Source organism: Ambystoma mexicanum, chromosome 5p (genome assembly GCF_040938575.1).
Source record: "Ambystoma mexicanum isolate Mex_15411 chromosome 5p, UKY_AmexF1_1, whole genome shotgun sequence".
Lineage (NCBI taxonomy): Eukaryota > Metazoa > Chordata > Amphibia > Caudata > Ambystomatidae > Ambystoma > Ambystoma mexicanum.
Window position 1 is genome coordinate 384,726,821 of NC_090930.1, and position 18,785 is coordinate 384,745,605.

An 18,785-nucleotide genomic window follows, 5' to 3' on the forward strand; every position below is an offset into this window, starting at 1 on the left:
TTCTACAATCAATGAGGCAATACTGACCTCGGAAGACACAGCAGGAAGATAGACATATGCACCGACCAAATTTATAAGGGAACGCTGGAAAAGACTGATGAATACATCTAAAAAAGATGTATTTAGTTCTGGTAGCACCTCTCTGTGGTTAAATCCTGACATTAAACTAGGAGGCAAAACGTTGTTATGGCCAAACTGGCTATTGAGTGAGATACATTGGCTGGGAGACCTTTTTGTGGACAACAGATGGATTAGCTTCAAAAGATTAACTGAAGAAAAGGATCTTAAAGACTGCACCCTAGGGAGTAAAATTAACTGAAGAAGGCAGTGAAACATAGAATACCAGAGAAGGGGAAAAACTGGCCAGAAATGTTGCAAGACTATAAACTAGATGTCCACATGGCATCCAAGGTTTACAAACATTTGATGAAATACAAAGAACTAAATAAAGAGTTACTTGCCAAATGGTCGGAATTGCTAGGATCTGAGAGGAGTAAAAACAGTTGGATGAATTTATGTAAAAATGTGGCATTAACATCTTTAAATCTAGGGGAAAGTAGTAGACAAACCGAAATCCTGAACCATACATTGTGGATTCCATAAAAACTGTATGCACAAGGATTAATTTAATCTGTTGGAGATGTAAACATGTTGTTGGCACATTTGAACACATGATTTCGGAATGCAACCGCTTGCAAACCTATTGGAGAGAGGTTACACTTAGAGTGCACAAGGTTCTGCTGCTAGATGAAGATTATCACTACTCAAGTATTATTCTTGAGGAAGAGGATCTAGTGGAGGATCTCTCCTGTCCTCAACTTTGTTGGTTTTTCAGATCTTCAAATTCCACCAAAAAGATCATTCTAAGGAAATGGAAAAGTGAGGAAATACCAGCTGTGTCAGAATGGATGCAGGTCTTGAAACAAGTGTCGAGGATGGAGATAATTATTTACTACATAGGCAAGAAAATAAGCTTGTTTGAACAAATATAGCATAGGTTTCTAGAATTGTAAATTTTAGTTTTATGGTATTGCCTGCTAAATCTTTTCTGACAAATTACAAATGTTGAATTACCTAACTGTGAAGAAATTAGCTGTGCATTTTATATAGATAAGTTGTAATGTTGAATGTTAATGTTAGGTTTGTTTGGATGAAAATTCAATAAATAGGTAAATACAAAAAGAAATACAATCAATGAGGCAGAACATTGTATGCAATTGAAGTGATGGCTGATTAAAATGTACTACAGGTTATGTTATTTGGCATTTGTATAGTGTCTACCGCCATTGGTATGGCCTCAAAGTGCTGTGGGATGAACACCCTTTGGAAGACCGTAGTCGGAGATATGAGATGTGAAGGGAGGATTTATAAAATATGTGTGTGCATTTTTAGCCAGCACTAGTTAGGTAGGCAGTGGCTATGTCCCTAATAACAGCCCATAGATATCAGTTGAGAGGATGAGCTCTGTGACAGATTGTGTAGGTGAGTCATTTGACTTATTATGTGAACGGCTGGACCACATGATTTTGTGGGACTCAGCTTTATTGTATTGAAGATGGTTGTGTGTTAGGGTGGGTGAAGTTGAGAAGTGTCTATTGTAGGTGTATGGAAGTGTGTGGGCCGTGCCCTGTGTGGAATACAACTATGTTCTGTTTCTGATCAAGTGCTTGATGTTCAAGCGAAGAAAACTAACACCTGGGTAGATGAAGACTTAGAGCTTATCATAAGACTTGACTGAGATACATTCTGTGAGGGGGCAACCTTGTCGACTTCTTAGGTGCCCCAGCATAACCGTCAGGGTTGGGTAATTGTTCACGCAGGAGAGTTTCTAAGTCTCTGAGGATGCTAAAGGGAAGAGAAAGGTTTTGAGTGCCTTCCTGAAGGCTAAGCGATCTTTTACATGGTGGATGGGGAATGGGATTTAGTTCCAGATGGTGGAGGCTTGGACTGAGAAGGAGGAGCCCACTATTCTGTTTGATTTTTCCATTAGGATGACAAGGAGAATTGCTGCACCGATCTGAGTATTCAGCTAGGCCTACAGAGTGCACGTTTATGCTGCAGATTTTCTGGACCTTAGTTGTGGAGAGCTCAGTGGTTTATGCACATTGCCTTGAAGGTTGATCGTCACCCAATCGAAGTCAATTAAGGACACAGCGGGTGGGTGATATGTGTTTTCTAGGGCCTAAGAGGTGCCTTGTAGCAGTGTTTTGGACCTGGTGGAGTTTACTTTTTTGTGATGCAGTGGTCGCCAGGAATAGGGTGTTAGCATATGAGTGTGAAAGGTTTATAGCAACGATCACGGACACCCTGTGTGGGAAGGTCAGGTAGGCAAAGATGCGGGTGAGAATGTGCAAGTGTTGGTAGCAGATCTTTGTCACAGAGTTGATGTGATGTGATAGGGTCAAGTCCCTGTCCATAATCCATCATGCATCTGAGATTTGTTACTGTGTTGGAGGTGGAGGGGGATGGACCTAGAGAGAGTGGCCACAGGGTTGGTTTGGGGAAGAGGCTTGTTTCCCGCACAGCATGATCTCGGTTTTTCCTGGGTTGAGTAGGAGGTGGTTGCTAGTCTTCCAGTGTTTGATATCTGAGAGACATGATGCGCGATTGAGGGAGGTAACAAAGAGGTCCTTTGGAATTGTGAAAAATATTTGGTTGTCTGCGTAATTGTAGCAAGTAAGACTGTGGGCCCGAATGAGTTCTGAGAGGGGGCTCAGTTAGAGGTTAAAGAGCAGAGGGGATAGAGAGGCACACTGTGGCACTCTGTGGGCAACTGGTCAGGAATCAAGGAGAAAGGAGGCATGTGTATTATTTCAGATCTGTTGGAGAGTAAGGAGTATATCCACTTCAGAGCTGTGTCCCAGATGCTGAGAGAGTGGAGTCTATCTGTGAGGGTCGGGTAGTCAATGGCATCGAAGGCTGCTGAGAGGTCGAGAAAATGTCACAGCTTTCTGAGTCTCTGTGTCTTTTAAGATCATCCCAGATGTAGACTAGGCATGATTAATTTCCTGGTAAGGGTCTGAAGCTAAATAGGGTGGGGTCAAACATCTGGTTAGATTCTGCGAAATGGCATAGTTGTGAGTAAGCTGTTTCGCCAATTAGTTTATCGATAAGTCAATTGTTAGAAATAGGTTTGTAGTTGGTCAGAATAAGGGGGTTGAGTGAGGGCGTTTTGAGCAGTATTATGATGTATGTCTTGATGTAGGAGGCTTTGAATTCTGCTGCAAAGATGCCAGAGGTAAGAGATGAGTTGACAAATGATTTTGCTATCTAGTTGGCACAGGTGGTGGGGAGGATTTATTTTAGAAGAGTTGGGGCGCAGGGGTGTTCAGGGGATCCTGAGGTGCGGCTGTTAGTCAGTAGTTTTAGAAATTTGTGATGGGAGAGTGGAGAGAAGGATGAGAAGAGTGGGTGAATGATAAGATGTTGTGATGTCTGTCGGTCAAGGCTGCAGGGGATAGAGGGGGTAGTGCTGCTATTTTATTGATGATGGGCTAGGGCTCTTTTGTGGAACTGGTCCGAGAGGGAGTCAAAGAGGGTTTGGGTGTTTTGTTTGGAGGTGGGGCTGTTGAAACTTTGTTTCTTTTATTAAACTCTCCACATTTGGGAAGCCATGGTCTTGTAACATTGCATCCATAGAACGTCTGAGTTGACAATCCATTTCCCGAGCCACGCAAAGTGGCTTCTCTGATGTTACGAGTGAGATTGCAACTCCATCCAGAGGCAAACTATTAATGTCAAGTGGATGGAAGTGATTTCACTTGAAGGGAAAGGCATCTTTTTGTACGCTGGAGCTTTGGGTCTGCTCAGAAAGAGAGCTTCTGTCTCTCTCAATTGCGGACAGGGTATGGTACTATTTCCCTGCATCGTCTCACAAAGGATTTGGGAGGTTTACAGCTCTTAGAGCTTGCTTGCCTTAATTGACTGGTGCAGTGAGCAGAATCCAAGCCTCTAAGACTAGCTTGTAATAAGGCAATGAGAGTATTCCCAGCCATGTGACAAGGATTAAGGCAGGGTAGTCAGGGGGTCATCCCCATCCTGGAACCATTCCCTGAAAGTCACCAGCTTGGTGGGAAACAGAGCCAGGCAGGAAACTTTGTTAAATGCCTCAGTAGCCTGAACTCTGAAAGGCTGAAAAGAATTGGCATTTCCTCACTAGCTCCAGCTCCTGATCTCTTCTGTCTGTGCAACAACCAACTACTTCACACCTTAAACATCTGAGCTACATCTGGTGGCAGTAGGAGCAATGCTTATGGTTACTAGGGCAGCTTGCAGTCTTCGGATTGGGAGTGATGAGGCCCTGATCATCATTCGACCTCTATGACCCATAAGAAGCCCACTTCGCCAGACTAGAAATGTGTGTTGCTGACTCAAACCTTTTCCATTTGTATGTATATACATTAAGAAAGTTGATGAGAAATGGAACTGTAAGTTGATGTAAGGTAATAATGGGATGTGTGTTCACTTTGAGAAAATTCGGCCTTTTTATATAAGAAAGAAAATCCATTATGAAAAAAGTGAATGCAAGCTAAATGAAAACAAATAGATTAGCAATTTAACAATGTATTTATTCTCACATTTTGAAACTGTTCTACAAGAACAATTATTTAGTTGATTAGGGTTACTTCCAGACTGACACTGTTAAATCATAATGTTCAATTGTATTTGTTGTACACAGCTGAAAAACATATTTCATGAGGGTTTGGGTTTTGACTTTGGACATTGTCTTAAATAGACAGGCATCAGAGAGCATGTTATTGTGCTTATTGAAAAGCCTGGACCCTCCTTGACGAGGTCTTAGTAATATTCTGCTTAGTGCATTGAAAGTAATGGAATTAAAAATATATAAAGAGATGTTGATTTAGGGGACGAGGGAACACGGTCTAGGAATCCATGGGAACCTGTATATTCTTCTTGTATGTGTTCACCTGAAGTGATGCTATTAATGATTTGACAAACTACATCACCCTAGATCAAGGCTCATGTTTGTTTTCCACAGCAAGAATTGACTGGTGCAGTGAACAGAATCCAAGCCTCTAAGACTAGCTTGCAATGAGGCAATGAGAGTATCCCCGGCCATGTGACAAGGATTAAGGCAGGGTGGTCAGGGGGTCATCATCCCCATCCGGGAACCATTCCCTGAAAGTCACCAGCTTGGTGGGAAACAGAGCAAGGCAGGAAACGTTGTTAAATGCCTCAGTAGCCTGAACTCTGAAAGGCTGAAAAGAATTGGCATTTTCTCACTAGCTCCAGCTCCTGATCTCTTCTGTCTGTGCAACAACCAACTACTTCCCAACTTAAACATCTGAGCTACATCCGGTGGCAGTAGGAGCCATGTTTATGGGTACTAGGGCAGCTTGCAGTCTTCGGATTGGGAGTGATGAAGCCCTGATCATCATTCGGCCTCTATGACCCATAAGAAGCCCACTTCGCCAGACTAGAAATGTGTGTTGCTGACTCGAACCTTTTCCATTTGTATGTGTATACATTAAGAAAGTTGATGAGAAATGGAACTGTAAGTTGATGTAAGGTAATAATGGGATGTGTGTTCATTTTGAGAAAATTCGGCATTCATTTATATAAGAAAGAAAATCCATTATGAATAATGTGAATGCATGCAAAAAATGAAAACAAATAGATTAGCAATTTAACAATGTATTTATTCTCACATTTTGAAACTGCTGTACAAGAACAATTATTTGGTAGATTAGGGTTACTTCCAGACTGACACTGTTAAATCATAATGATCAATTGTATTTGTTGTGCACAGCTGAAACACATATGTCATGAGGGTTTGGTTTTGACCTTGGACATCGTCTGAAATAGACAGGCATCAGAGAGCATGTTATTGTGCTTATTGGAAAAGCCTGGACCCTCCTTGATGAGGTCTTAGTAATATTCTGCTTAGTGCATTGAAAGTAATGGAATTAAAAATATATAAAGAGATGTTGATTTAGGGGATGAGGGAACACGGTCTAGGAATCCATGGGAACCTGGATATTCTTCTTGTATGTGTTCACCTGAAGTAATGCTATTAACGATTTGACAAACTACATCACCCTAGACCAAGGCTCATGTTTGTTTTCCACAGCAAGAATTAAGTCACATCCCTTAACTTTTCTTTTCTCTCAGAGGTTGAATAGAACCTCTTCCAGTTTAGAAATAGGATTTCAGGGAGACTCTGATATCAAATAGATTGTTTTACAATGTATTCAATGCATTCAACCCAAAACGCCTTTATAATGTTCATATTGTCAATACATTTGCTGATTTGGGGCATGATGTCCATTACTAAATCTAAATTCTATGTGCGTTTGTGGATAAGTCAACATCTTCCAGAATAACTTGTCAACGAGGGACCCTTAAACTGCAGAATATTTCCTCAATATTCAGGTAGACACCTTTAAATTCAGAGTTAATTGTCCTCCAGCCAAAGAGGCAAGTAATGTGCATACCATAAGTAACACACGTGTGGCATTAAAAAATATGTTTGTTTTAGATGGTTCGTCCTGCCTCAGATACATTGTTTGTGTATGCCAAAATGGGGCTTTTTCAGTCTATATATGCTGCATACAAGTGAATATGAACACTGGGAAATGATAATATACATAATATTTCTTGTGTTTACATAGTGCCAACTTACAGGGGAAACTATTCTAAAGCTCTTGTCAAAGGATGTTAAAATTACCAATTATTACTACCCACATTGTGGTACTTATTTCAGATTAAATGAGTAGTGTGGTGAGTCAGAAAAAGGTGTTGTTCTCACATTGGTCATTTTTAACTGTTTTATTTTAAATAATAAGAAAATGACTAACTCACCCTACTGCTGGGGGAATGTTCCTTACCTAACCAAACTAAGTGTGCTTGTTTGTCAACAAATGTCCAATGAAAAAGGTCCTCAGTCTAACACCTATTTCTATCTGACCCTACCACTAAAACGAATTACTAAAGATTGCCAAAATATATATCTTCTGGCACCTTCTCTTTATCCGTATATCTTGGAGCATTATTTCAAGGGTTTTCCAATTGCAACAAGTCTGATTTTGCCACTAATTGGAAACAATTAAGTAGAAACTATTTATCCTGGTCCACAGTGTCTCTTTCATGAGCTACTGTAGTTTGTGTGCTGTATTTTCACAGGTTGGTTATCCCAGACTGTGTGAAACCTATACATGTTTCTTTTACTGTCTTTCTGGATGTAGTCTTTTACATTCCTTCCTCTGTATATTAGTCCTTTAAACGATTTATACTTAACTCTCTTTCAGTTCGGGTTTGGTATACTCTTAACGATTGTGTGGAACCACCCATCCTGCAACCTCTCTAGTTGTTTACCCTGTTCCTATCTTTGATTTTGGAGATTGATACTCTAGCTTAAATCAGAGTGGTTTTCAAAGTAAGGGCTTCCAATGTTCATCCCTAATTATACTTGGTAGCTTTCTAGCTGTTTCCCAATCAATATATGTGTGCTTTCTTAATGATTCACAGTAAATGTAGGCGATGACCCTCTTTGGTATCTCGTAGCCCTTATGTCTATGCTATCTCACTGTCCCCAAATTAATTTTGGTTGCAACTCTCCTTCGTGCCATCCAATAAGTATGCTCAGGTTTTCTCAAGGCTTCAGATTCAATGTTATGTTTAACTCTCCCTTGTATTGTCCAAAATGTATGCTCATTTACATTTATTCACATTTAATATTGCCAACAACTGTCCTGGGTATCTCCCAATGTATCTGCTTGGACTTTCTCCATGCCCCTCCATGCCTAAATGCTTTCTACCCATATCTTGTGCAGCACTCCACTGCTCTTAAACTAGGTCCACGCTTTGAACAATCAAATAAATATATACAATTACTTCAGAAACGTTTGCTTCCCTAATGGTGAACCATATAATTGTCCCAATGTTCAGTCAGCCAATGTGCCTGAGGCACTTGAGTGAAATGCAAAATACAATGAAACACACAAAACTGAACATTTGATTAGTGCTAATCTGGCAGTAATCATGGATTGTAGTATTGCCATACTGGTTCATTGAAAGACCAGGACTTCATCACCTAGGCAAATAGCAAAGCCCCACTTAGAAATTCACAATTGAAGCAATGACTTCTGCCCCACAGGAGTACAAAGATGGACAGTGGCTAAACTACCTACCCAGCCCTCACACCTCTACAAACCAACGGTGATGCCAATCCCAATCACGATCAATGTGATGAGTCCAAGTTAAACAGATAAAGTTAAGAGTTAAATCTCCTTCACCGTTTGTGGTAATGTAGGCCAAGGGCAGGCTATACTCTTAATATGGGTGTGAATGTGAAATAGTAGTAACTGAAACAGCAATGTTCCTCAATCCAAAATAAAGGAATGTGGAATTAAGGTTCTATAAATATCTGTATCTTCTTTAACTAAATAAACTATATGCAATAATAACTAAATAGAAAAGCACCACAAAACCTTCTCCTGTGTTAAATACACGGAATAAACAGAGATTGAAATAGGCAACTCTCTTGGTAATGAAACAGGGGTGAAAGGCAATCGAAAACAACAATGTTCATAAAAGGATACGTTCTTGTGCAAAGAAAGGGATTAAATGTGACCTTGCCAGTCTCTCGGGCCCAAAGATGGGTCAGGAGGGCCATTAGTAGTCAATAATACCTTCTCGCTGTTCTTGGCAATTTGACATTGTCAAACCAGGCTCTTAATCACTGGGCAAGTGATTAAAATCAGGCTTCAATGTGGCGGGTGCAGTGTTCCAAATGGGTAGCAATTGTTGGGTCATGATCAAGCTGAGGTTGCCGCTGTTCAAAGCGACGCTCGAAGAATGCAGATCGTGAGGGGCTCCAGAGTAATTTTAGTGGTCAATGGTTTGTAAAATGGTGAAGATACTGGTGACTGGATGCATAGTTCGGGAGAAGGTAGTTTAATGTGGTGCTTGAGGTTTGCTGATCTATGAGAACACCTGGGTTCTCCCCAGCTTGAACAATGAGCTTCTCGTTCAAGCCGAGTCACCAATGCACTTAGCTGTTGTGGCGGTCAACTGGTTCGGGAGCGCAATACATCCTCTTGAAGATTGGGACAATGGCAAATGCCTTTCCGGAGGGTCCTGGTGCTTCAAATGTGTCAAACAGTTTATAAAAACATGTCTTGAAGCTGGGTTCCTGGCTGTGTTTGCTCTCAGGGTGCTATGAGTACCAGTCCAGAGGCAAAAATATTAATGTTCTCATTCTCCCAAACATTGGGAAAGCTGGAAAACACCTATAGGAGTTGCCTACAGTGAGGTCCGAGGCACTGGTGTAGCTGGCAGAGATGTAGGATTTGGTCCATAAGCAGGTCAACTCCAATGTACCCTAGAGATGGTTAGGGGTAGAGTATGCCTCTGCCTTGCATTACCTACATTAACCTCCCAACCAGGACATTGGAAAAGACTGCACTCCCAAAAGTGTTCATACTTGAAGTTATCAAGTCCCCGCTTTTATAGGCACACTTCGGTAGGTGATTGGACAAAACCAAGCCTGGTTTATGGGGTCTAATCCTTGTCCTTGTGACAAGCGATCTTTGCCATCTGAAATCCTTTCCAAAGTGCTTTGAGCTAATGGAAGAGGAGAGCACAGGGAGGAAAGAGATGTATAGAGAGAAATAATAGGGTAAAAGCCTTGCCCACTTGTCCTGAACTCCCACTGTCTATACTAAACCCTCCCCCTTGCCATACCAATACCATCAAAGGCACTTTGGTATGCAACACCCTGGTGTGAATCTAGTCCTTTTCTGTTTGGTGTGTGCTTTGTGGGGTTCAATGAATGCCCCAGCATTACACACGGAGAGGCCAGGTTAGACCTTACTGTGAAATACATTGGTCTAATGGAAAAAGGCTCACTGAAATATGCATGCCAGCCCAAACTTTAACACAGTGAAACGGCCTGGTGAGTGAAAATATGTGTCTTGCTGAGATGACCCAATGAACAGTGTATCATGGAACATATGTGTCTTGCTGAAAATGAAACCATAATTTTCAACACAGAAACAGGCATCATTTTAAATAAAAAGGCCCATGGTGAATGACCAAAATGAACAACAGTGCTTCACTTTCGGTTCCCCGGTGAAAAACAAATGCTGCGTGTGAATCAAGGGACTGAAAATGTCTAGAAGGGTGTGTATTTTCCAACTGTAAAGGAACACATGGAGAAAAGTGTTCAAACGCTTAAATGACCATATTATAAGGAAGGCATGAACAGTGGCCGCAAGATGCAGGAATACAAAGCTTCACATGGAAAATACATGCTCCCAATTTAAAAGTGTATTTTCATTACAGATGCAACATATGAATCTCTTCTGAGCCCAAGACAGACAAAGGCATCTGGTTACTGGCAGAATTTGCAAGTGACTTCCCTCATGGCAGATCTGGTGGGCTCCTTATCTGGAAGGGAGATCTCTTTGAGACTCCTGCATGCTGGCTTGCTAGGCGGTCAGATCAAAACAGACCCAGCCAGGGGTAAGTAAAAATATTTAGAAAACATACACTTAGATCTGAATTGTGATCAACTCAATATTACAAGGAAAAATTAGTGGAGGCCAGCAGGGATTCATGACATCAGAGGGCAGAGGTGGGACATCTGCTGCAGAATAAGAATCTTCTCAGCCCATCAACTTTCAAAGAACAAAAGGATAATGGCTTTTACCCCATCCTTAAATAAACATTCAGCCCCAAAGACTGCAGAGGAAGAGAACCACACTGTATCAAGGAAATGGATAAGTGAAACAACGGTTTATCCACGTTAAATATATGGTCATAGACTTACATTACAAATGTAATTTTATTACATAACTTTGAGACTGTGAAACTTACAGACTTGGGACAGATCTCATTTGAACGCTGCTGTCAAGGCGATGGTTTTGGTGTTATATGTATATTCATTGTATAACTCTGTGACAATCCAGAATGTGTTTCTAGCTTCACCACCAGAAATGTCCTGAAACTGAAACTTGGTGAGCTAAATTGTTATCAAATTAGTTATTTGATTATGAAGTTTCATATTTCCAACTATGTTCGTTTTTGAATAAAGGGTGGAAAACCATAGCGTGCATGTCCTAAATGAGAGTAAACTTTACCAATTTGTCATGGAGAGGGGAATATTAATATCTATATATTATGACATTTAGCAGTAAGTTACTAAAATTTGCCATGTAGGCACTTTTTGAGTGGAAAGGCTGTCAGCTAAAAAGAATGTAAATGATAGAAGGTGTGTACCTCTTCACTTCACTTCAATCATAGAACTCTCTGGGCCTATAGGCATACAGGGGTGGAACCGTGGGATGGGGAGAGAACTGTTGTTGTCCAATGACAATTTGAGGCTAATAAGTTGGCACCTCCTGATCTTAATATTTTGGGGTGGGACTTATCATTGAAAAGTGCTTCCTCTATGGAGGCAGGGAACAGAGGAAAAGTGAGAGAAGGACAAAAAGGAGAGCTGCTAAACATCTTGGAGGGCTTGCCATTAATCCTTCTGGGGGTGAATCCTGAGACACCTGCCTAAAACCATTGTGGGTGGAGATGCCTTAACATTGAGAGGCCTTAAACCTTGCCTGGGAGATAGATACTGTGGAAGCCAACAGCTGACTAGACCGTGATTCATTAGAAGAGCCAGATGAGGGAGGAAAACTGTTGATGATCTCTGACTGAAGTGACCAAACGCTGAGCTGATCCCAGAGGAGACTGGCTGTCTTCCCCAAGCATTCCAAAACAGTGGTACCATGTAAGTAGAATTGATCAATTTGAAACCAGGTGTGTGGGGTTTTGCCCCCGCCTTAATATCTTCCCTTCATAGTGGGTAGTGGGGCAAATTGTGTAGACCCTTAGCATGTGTGACTGAATATAAATTCAATTAACTCCCAAATAGATTGATGCAGGGGGGTGAGGAGTTTGAAACCTTCAACCTCTTTTTTAGTGGAAGTGAAGTTATAGTCACACAAAGTATTTGGACTGTCCTGGCCACAAAAACAGAATTGACAATTATGACCATGCTCAAACCTTGTCTTTGAAACAGAAAGGTGCTGGCCACAAAAACAAAATATAGAATTGTCATCATTCCTAACCCTTGCGTTTAAAACAAAAAGGTCCTTGCCCCTAAAGTGAAATTCCCAACTGATAGCCCTTCCCAAAACGTGCTATTAAACAACATGTATACTTATCCTAAAACGAAAATCACAATTGTCACCATTCCTTAAACATTGTATTTCAACAAAAAGGTGTTTTGTCACAAACTAAAATTCCCCATTGTCACCACTTCCTAAACCTTGTACTTAAACAAAGGGGTGCCCTTGGCCCCAAACGATATTCCGCAGCGGTCTCCTCTCTCTAGGCCTGGCCTTTAAACAGAGGGGTGCTGCATATTACTGATGCACATGTCTTTGGTGCTGGTGGGAGAAGTGCTTTGCAAAGTGAAACTAGTGTAATTGCCATTTACCAATATGCACTCTCTCCTGACAGTAAGGGCCACTGATAGCAGAACGATTTTGCACTGCTTTTGCCACACGCATTTTTACAAATCTATGTTTTCAAAACTGCAAGCATGTTCCAGTGTGCAGTGAAACCTCAGGTATAAAGCACTGTACATGTCAATGTGTTACTTGTTTGAAAATCAAACTGTGCCTTGTGTTCAATCTAAATTGTATCAAGTAACATTTCAAGTAATATTTGCCTGTTTATTACAAAAAGGAAACAGTATGTTATGTTGAAGCTTTGTTTGGTGACACAGAGAAGGTTGGATGTATAACTAGTAAAAATTAATTGGACATACATTTTACATGAATATATATTCTACCTATACCCCTGCCTGGCTCTTGGCTCATTGTTGTCACAGGGGCAGGGTATCTACATGGTTCTATATGAGTCATAGATAGGATGTGTTGAATCTCAACCAACAGTGTTTTGTTTTCTTGTTTAATTGGAGGAGGGGGCACTCCTTATTTTGAGCGCTGTCTTCCAATATATTGTTACAGCTTTGATTATTGTTTCCCAAGACAACCACTGCTGAGGACTTCCTGGGCTGGAGAGAGGTGTTACCCAACTTCACAAAGGACCCAAGCAGAGACCTAGACAGTCTCTGGTCCTGTGGGGCTGGCAGAGAAAGACTGTCTGACCAGAATGCACATAACTCTTCTATGGCTGAGCTGGGCTTACAGTGCTGACACAGTTATGATTTAAATCATATGGTGCTTTAATAATTAAGATGAATACTAGCTGTCATCCCCTTAACTCAGATATTGCTTATATTCAAGTGTACTGCTGCCACCAGGATAGCCATTCCCATAGTGATAAGGTGTAGATTTAAATGCAGCCACTGCACTGCAGTGGCTTTACTGTTACAGCAGCTGTCAAACAGGCACCTGAGATCTCTGAACGTGTTCTGTGTCACTGGAGCGAAGGGGCTGCAGACCAGGAGATGGATGCAGCACGACACATGTGTCTATTATGCTTTTGGCATGCAGTTTATGAAATGAGGGCCACCCTTTCTGAGAGGAAATTACTCACATAATTTTATATTTAATATCAATCAAAAAAGCCAAGACCTCTAAAACCTTGACAGATGGCAATTCCTCACACACAGACAAATGGTACTTTCTGTTTTAGTCTTAAGTTCCGTCTAACACCAGTCGCTTCAGCATTTAGACCACTGGTATTGATTTAGTGTTGCTCACCCCGCTCTGCTCGAGCCAGCACAGAAAAAGCTAGAGCACAACATATGTTCATAAAGGTAAGCCTAATCACCGTAATGTGCTATGGGTGGAACCGGATGCAGAATGACTGTCTGTGAGGGGCCAGCCAAGGATAGGAGAGTATGGGGAAACACACAGATAACCTTTTCTAGCTCTTGAATGCAACAACCTGGCTCCATGAAGTACCGATAAAAACGGATGTCACTGCGATCAGTATGTTATGAAATCTTTCAATTACACTTGTGTACATAGCAATTCTACTTAGTTGATCAATTCACAATGGCAATTAACATTATTATGAAGTAACACATTTACCTAATTCACAGTTCTTTCCTTCATATCCGAGCTGGCACCAGCAGTTGTAAGAACTGATGTCATCCTTGCACACACCACCATTTAAGCATGGGTTTGAGTCACATTGATTTCCATCTAAAATAAAAATAAAATTACATCATTTGTTTGGAGTGTTTGGACACAGAAGCAGTCGCAAAAACCTGATATGCTAATTTAAGAGACAATTTAAGCCAGTGTGCACAGGTTTAGAAGTTAGCATGAACAATTGGAAACTTACAGGGTAATTCATAGAATTTCGCAGAAAAGTGTCGCAAGCGGCTGGCGCAGAGTGTCCGCGTGCGATTGACTGCGCCAGGCACGTGCACTAAAACCGATTTCCGCGCACAGCGTATTCATGGATTTTAGGCTCCCAAACCAGCCGTGGCGCAGAGAATCGCAGCGACCCTGCAGCAGCGCCAGTTACGCCCCCAAGAACGCCCTTGCGCAAGGAAAAGCCATCAAAATCGCTAAATCATCGCAAAGGGCTGTGCTAACCCTGGACCAGTTCACCCGGCTGGCAAACAGCAAACGCCAAGCGGGGAACGTGTATGTCAGGGGTGCGCGGGAAGTTCCACACGCGATTGGCCCAGTGCGAGCAAGGTATGTGTATTTCAGGGGTGCGCGGGAAGTTCCACACGCGATCGGGCCTGGGGGAGCGGGCTACGTGTATTTCAGGGGTTCGCGTCAAGTTTCTCACGCGATCGGGCCTGGGGGAGCGGGCTACGTGTATTACAGGGGTTCGCGTGAAGTTTCTCACGCGATCGGGCCGGGGGAGCGGGCTACGTGTATTTCAGGGGTTCGCGTGAAGTTTCTCACGCGATCGGGCCTGGGGGAGCGGGCTACTTGTATTACAGGGGTTCGCGTGAAGTTTCTCACGCGATCGGGCCTGGGGGAGCGGGCTACGTGTATTTCAGGGGTTCGCGTGAAGTTTCTCACGCGATCGGGCCTGGGGGAGCGGGCTACGTGTATTACAGGGGTTCGCGTGAACTTTCTCACGCGATCGGGCCGGGGGAGCGGGCTACATGTATTTCAGGGGTTCGCGTGAAGTCTCTCACGTGATTGGCCCCGTGCAAGCAGGGTACGTGTATTCCAGGGGTGCGCGGGAAGTTCCACACGCGATTGGCCCCGTGCAAGCAGGGTACGTGTATTCCAGGGGTGCGCGGGAAGTTCCACACGCGATTTCAGCAGGGTATGTGTATTCCAGGGGTGCGCGGGAAGTTCCACACGCGATTTCTGCAGGGTATGTGTATTTCAGGGGTTCTGGGGAGTACTACACGTGAATTGGCCGTGTGCAGTGCTTAAAGTGGGCCGGGGCCTGGCGGGGCCGGGCCCCGGCAGTCTCCAAAAAGTGGGACTGAGCCGGGGCCCTGCCGGCGCCCCGTCCAACCGCAACATTGGCGGAATGCATTATCCCGTCGCGGCCGCAGCCGCGACGGGAGATGCGCCTGCCATGAAGTCAGGCGAGCCGACAGAAGTGGCAGCCAGCCACAGCGACGCTGTGACTGGTTGCCACTTCTGTCAGTCATAGTAACTGCCTTTGGTGACCCCTCGCGCGAGAGGTCACCAGAGGCAGTTACTGTCCCTTTGTTTCCCCAGGTCGTCGAGGCGTCTTTAACCCTCGGCGAACCTGGGGATTCCTCGACGTTTATAAAAGATGGCTTTGAAAGTACACATTTCAAGCCATCTTTTATAAAGCTTTGTCGACGGACAATTTTGTCCGTAGTCAAAGCTTTATAAAAGATGGCTTGAATTGTGTACTTTCAAAGCCATCTTTTATAAACCCGAAATCTTTAAAAAAAAAGATGGCCTGAAAACTAGGCAAACCGTAGGGTATGCACACAAGTATATATAAATGTTATATATTTGTGTGCGTACCTTACTATGGTTTGTGTACTTTGCAAGCCATCTTTTATAAACGTAGAAATATGTTACATATCTCTATGTTTAGAAAAGATGGCTTGCATAGTACACAAACCATAGTAAGGTACGCACACAAATATATAACATTTATATATATTTGTGTGTATACCCTACGATTTGTTTACTTTAGGCCACGCCCCTCCCACAAGCCACGCCCCCAAATGAGGGCCCCCCCTCGATTTCTTACCCCACTTAAAGCCCTGGCCGTGTGGGTCCTCCCAGGTGTATGCTCCACAACCTCCACGGCCCCTGCAGGCAGCCCACACCACGAGGGACTACCCTGCACCCCTGCTCATGTCCCGCAGGCAGCCCATCCACCATGGGCATGCCCCCCAGCCAACCCACATGTCACCTTGCACTACTGATCAACAATGCATGTCTCCCACCACCCCCACCCCCCAGCAGTGCAGGGGCAGCCTCCACCAGGCCCCCACTCATGTCTCGCACCACCCCCACCCCCCAGCCACCAGGGGCACCCTCCACCAGGCCCCCACTCATGTCTCCCACCACCCCCACCCCCCAGCAGTGCAGGGGCACCCTCCACCAGGCCCCCACTCATGTCTCCCACCACCCCCACCACCCAGCATCCAGGGTCACCCTCCACCAGGCCCCCACTCATGTCCCCCTGCACCCCCACCCCCCAGCAGTGCAGGGGCACCCTCCACCAGCCCCCCACTCATGTCTCCCACCACCCCCACCCCCCAGCCACCAGGGGCACCCTCCACCAGGCCCCCACCCATGTCCCCCTGCTCCCCCACCCCCCAGCAGTGCAGGGGCACCCTCCACCAGGCCTCCACACATGTCTCCCACCACCCCCACCCCCCAGCCACCAGGGGCATCCTCCACCAGGCCCCCAATCATGTCTCCCACCACCCCCCACCGCCCTGCCACCATGGGCAGCCCCCACCAGGTCCTCACAATCCCCAATCATGTGCGTAATGGTCAGCCTCTACAGCCAAAAAGCCCTACCAAGTAACCCATTCACCCACATGGAAATGGAAATCACATGTTACACCCCCAATGTTCATGAAGCTAATGAAGCCATGTCCGTCACACACAATGGTTGCAATTGAATGGGAAAACACACAACATGACATGCATGAAACCAATGAGATGATACCACACAGTGAAGTATGCAAACAAAATTGTATTGAAAAAAAATAAGAATGCTAAAGAAAGAAAACTAACTACAATGGCCCTCATTACGACCCTGGCGGAAATAGGAAAACGATGGCGGAAATGCAATACCGCCATCGAATAGCGCTCGGTGCGACTATGACCCGTCACCGCAAAGTACGAAGCCATTAGCGACACCGTAGTGAACGCCAACGCTAACTGCACCAAGCACGCGCGCGCCATGCGAAACCGCAAACACCACCATGGCGCAACGGTACGCCAATTCCGACCCTAGCGGACATGTACCTAACGTCATCAGGCATGGCGTAATGTACCTTTCCGCCATGGTGAGAAGTACGGCATCGCGAATCAACCGTAAACGGCCCCACTGAGTGCCTGTACACCGCTCCCTGCCCACAAAGTACAACTCCCCGTAGGTGCAATGAAGTCACAATGCAACCATTGAAATGTACAAGTCACCCATGCATGGCAACGAACAAAAGAAACACAAGAGGGGCCAATGGGAGCTGCAGGGCACAGATGGCACGAATACAGAAGCCATCCCAATGGACATGACCACAGTCCCCCACCAAGAAACGCACGCAAACACAGGCACCTGTGACCAGCAATATTCCGAGAATCACATCATTCCACCAGTCCACCAGGCTGACCGGCATCTGTTACACAAAACCCAATCCCCCGCCCCTGAGCATGACAACATTCAAACTGTCATATTGGCAGCCCCCATCCCTGACCTCACGGGCTTAGTAGGCAAACGCGCCCAGTACAGTACCACGCAACTAAACTCCGAAGCTGGAACCCAATGCAGATCTCCTCACAATACATCGCCCCCCAAATAGGCATATGCCACATCACTTGCAAAGAAAAACGCTACACGGGCCAAATCAGAATAGAAATTTAATGCACATCAAAGTCACCAAGCCCATACAGCCATCAGGCCATGAACTCCTAAACACTAATCACCATTGTGGGCTGCATCCGCAAGGAATGACCAGCCACTACTTGTGTGTCGCCCTGTTCCCTCATGGTACACAGAGCCACATTCACGTACGAAAAGGCAACATGGAAGCGCACAGAACCGCAGGGCCGTCCCAATGGGGAGGCACTAGTCCAGCTGAAAGGCCGAAATGTTGCTCCGAGCCACCAGTACTGCGTAAGGGCATGTGGGCCATTGGCGATCGTCCCATAAGATCGTAATGCTGCTCCACTGATTAACACGAAGCAGCAGGTGTCGGGAGTAAAACCCATCTGCAGGAGTGGCATACAGATGGCAGTGGCAAAAGGGGAGGAGATACCTGTCAACCAAAAGAAAAGAAAAAGAACAGAATGGCCATCAGAACTACATTCCAACAACTCACTTCAATGATCACACGAAATCCACAGCCATATGCATGCTAGCCCACTCCAAAGGATCATCACCACCCCAAAACCACTTGCGACTCATAACCATCTATATCGAGGTGCAAACACCCTCACAAACGAGTGTACCTGTGCATGCGTCTGTCAAAACAGAATCCATCAGATGGGAATGTTAACGTGCATGGACACAAGTGTCTGAGGGCGCGTCGAGACAGGGAGGGCTCAACAAGGCCAGATAGACGATGGTCCCACTATGGCAGCCCTGCATCACATAGCGTAGGGGAGGCGGATAGATCCCAAGAAGCCCTGTACATGGCAAACTCTGTA

The 18,785-nt window shown here is 44.5% G+C and overlaps 1 protein-coding gene across 1 annotated transcript in view; it reads right to left on the reverse strand.

Annotated features, from left to right (window-relative positions):
* F9 (coagulation factor IX) overlaps positions 1 to 18,785 on the reverse strand; it is a 512,309-nt gene that overhangs the window by 250,649 nt on the left and 242,875 nt on the right. Inside the window, exon 4 of the mRNA XM_069612775.1 lies at positions 14,025 to 14,138. Within this exon, the coding sequence (XP_069468876.1) occupies positions 14,025 to 14,138 (114 nt within the window). The remainder of the gene's footprint in view (positions 1 to 14,024; positions 14,139 to 18,785) is intronic.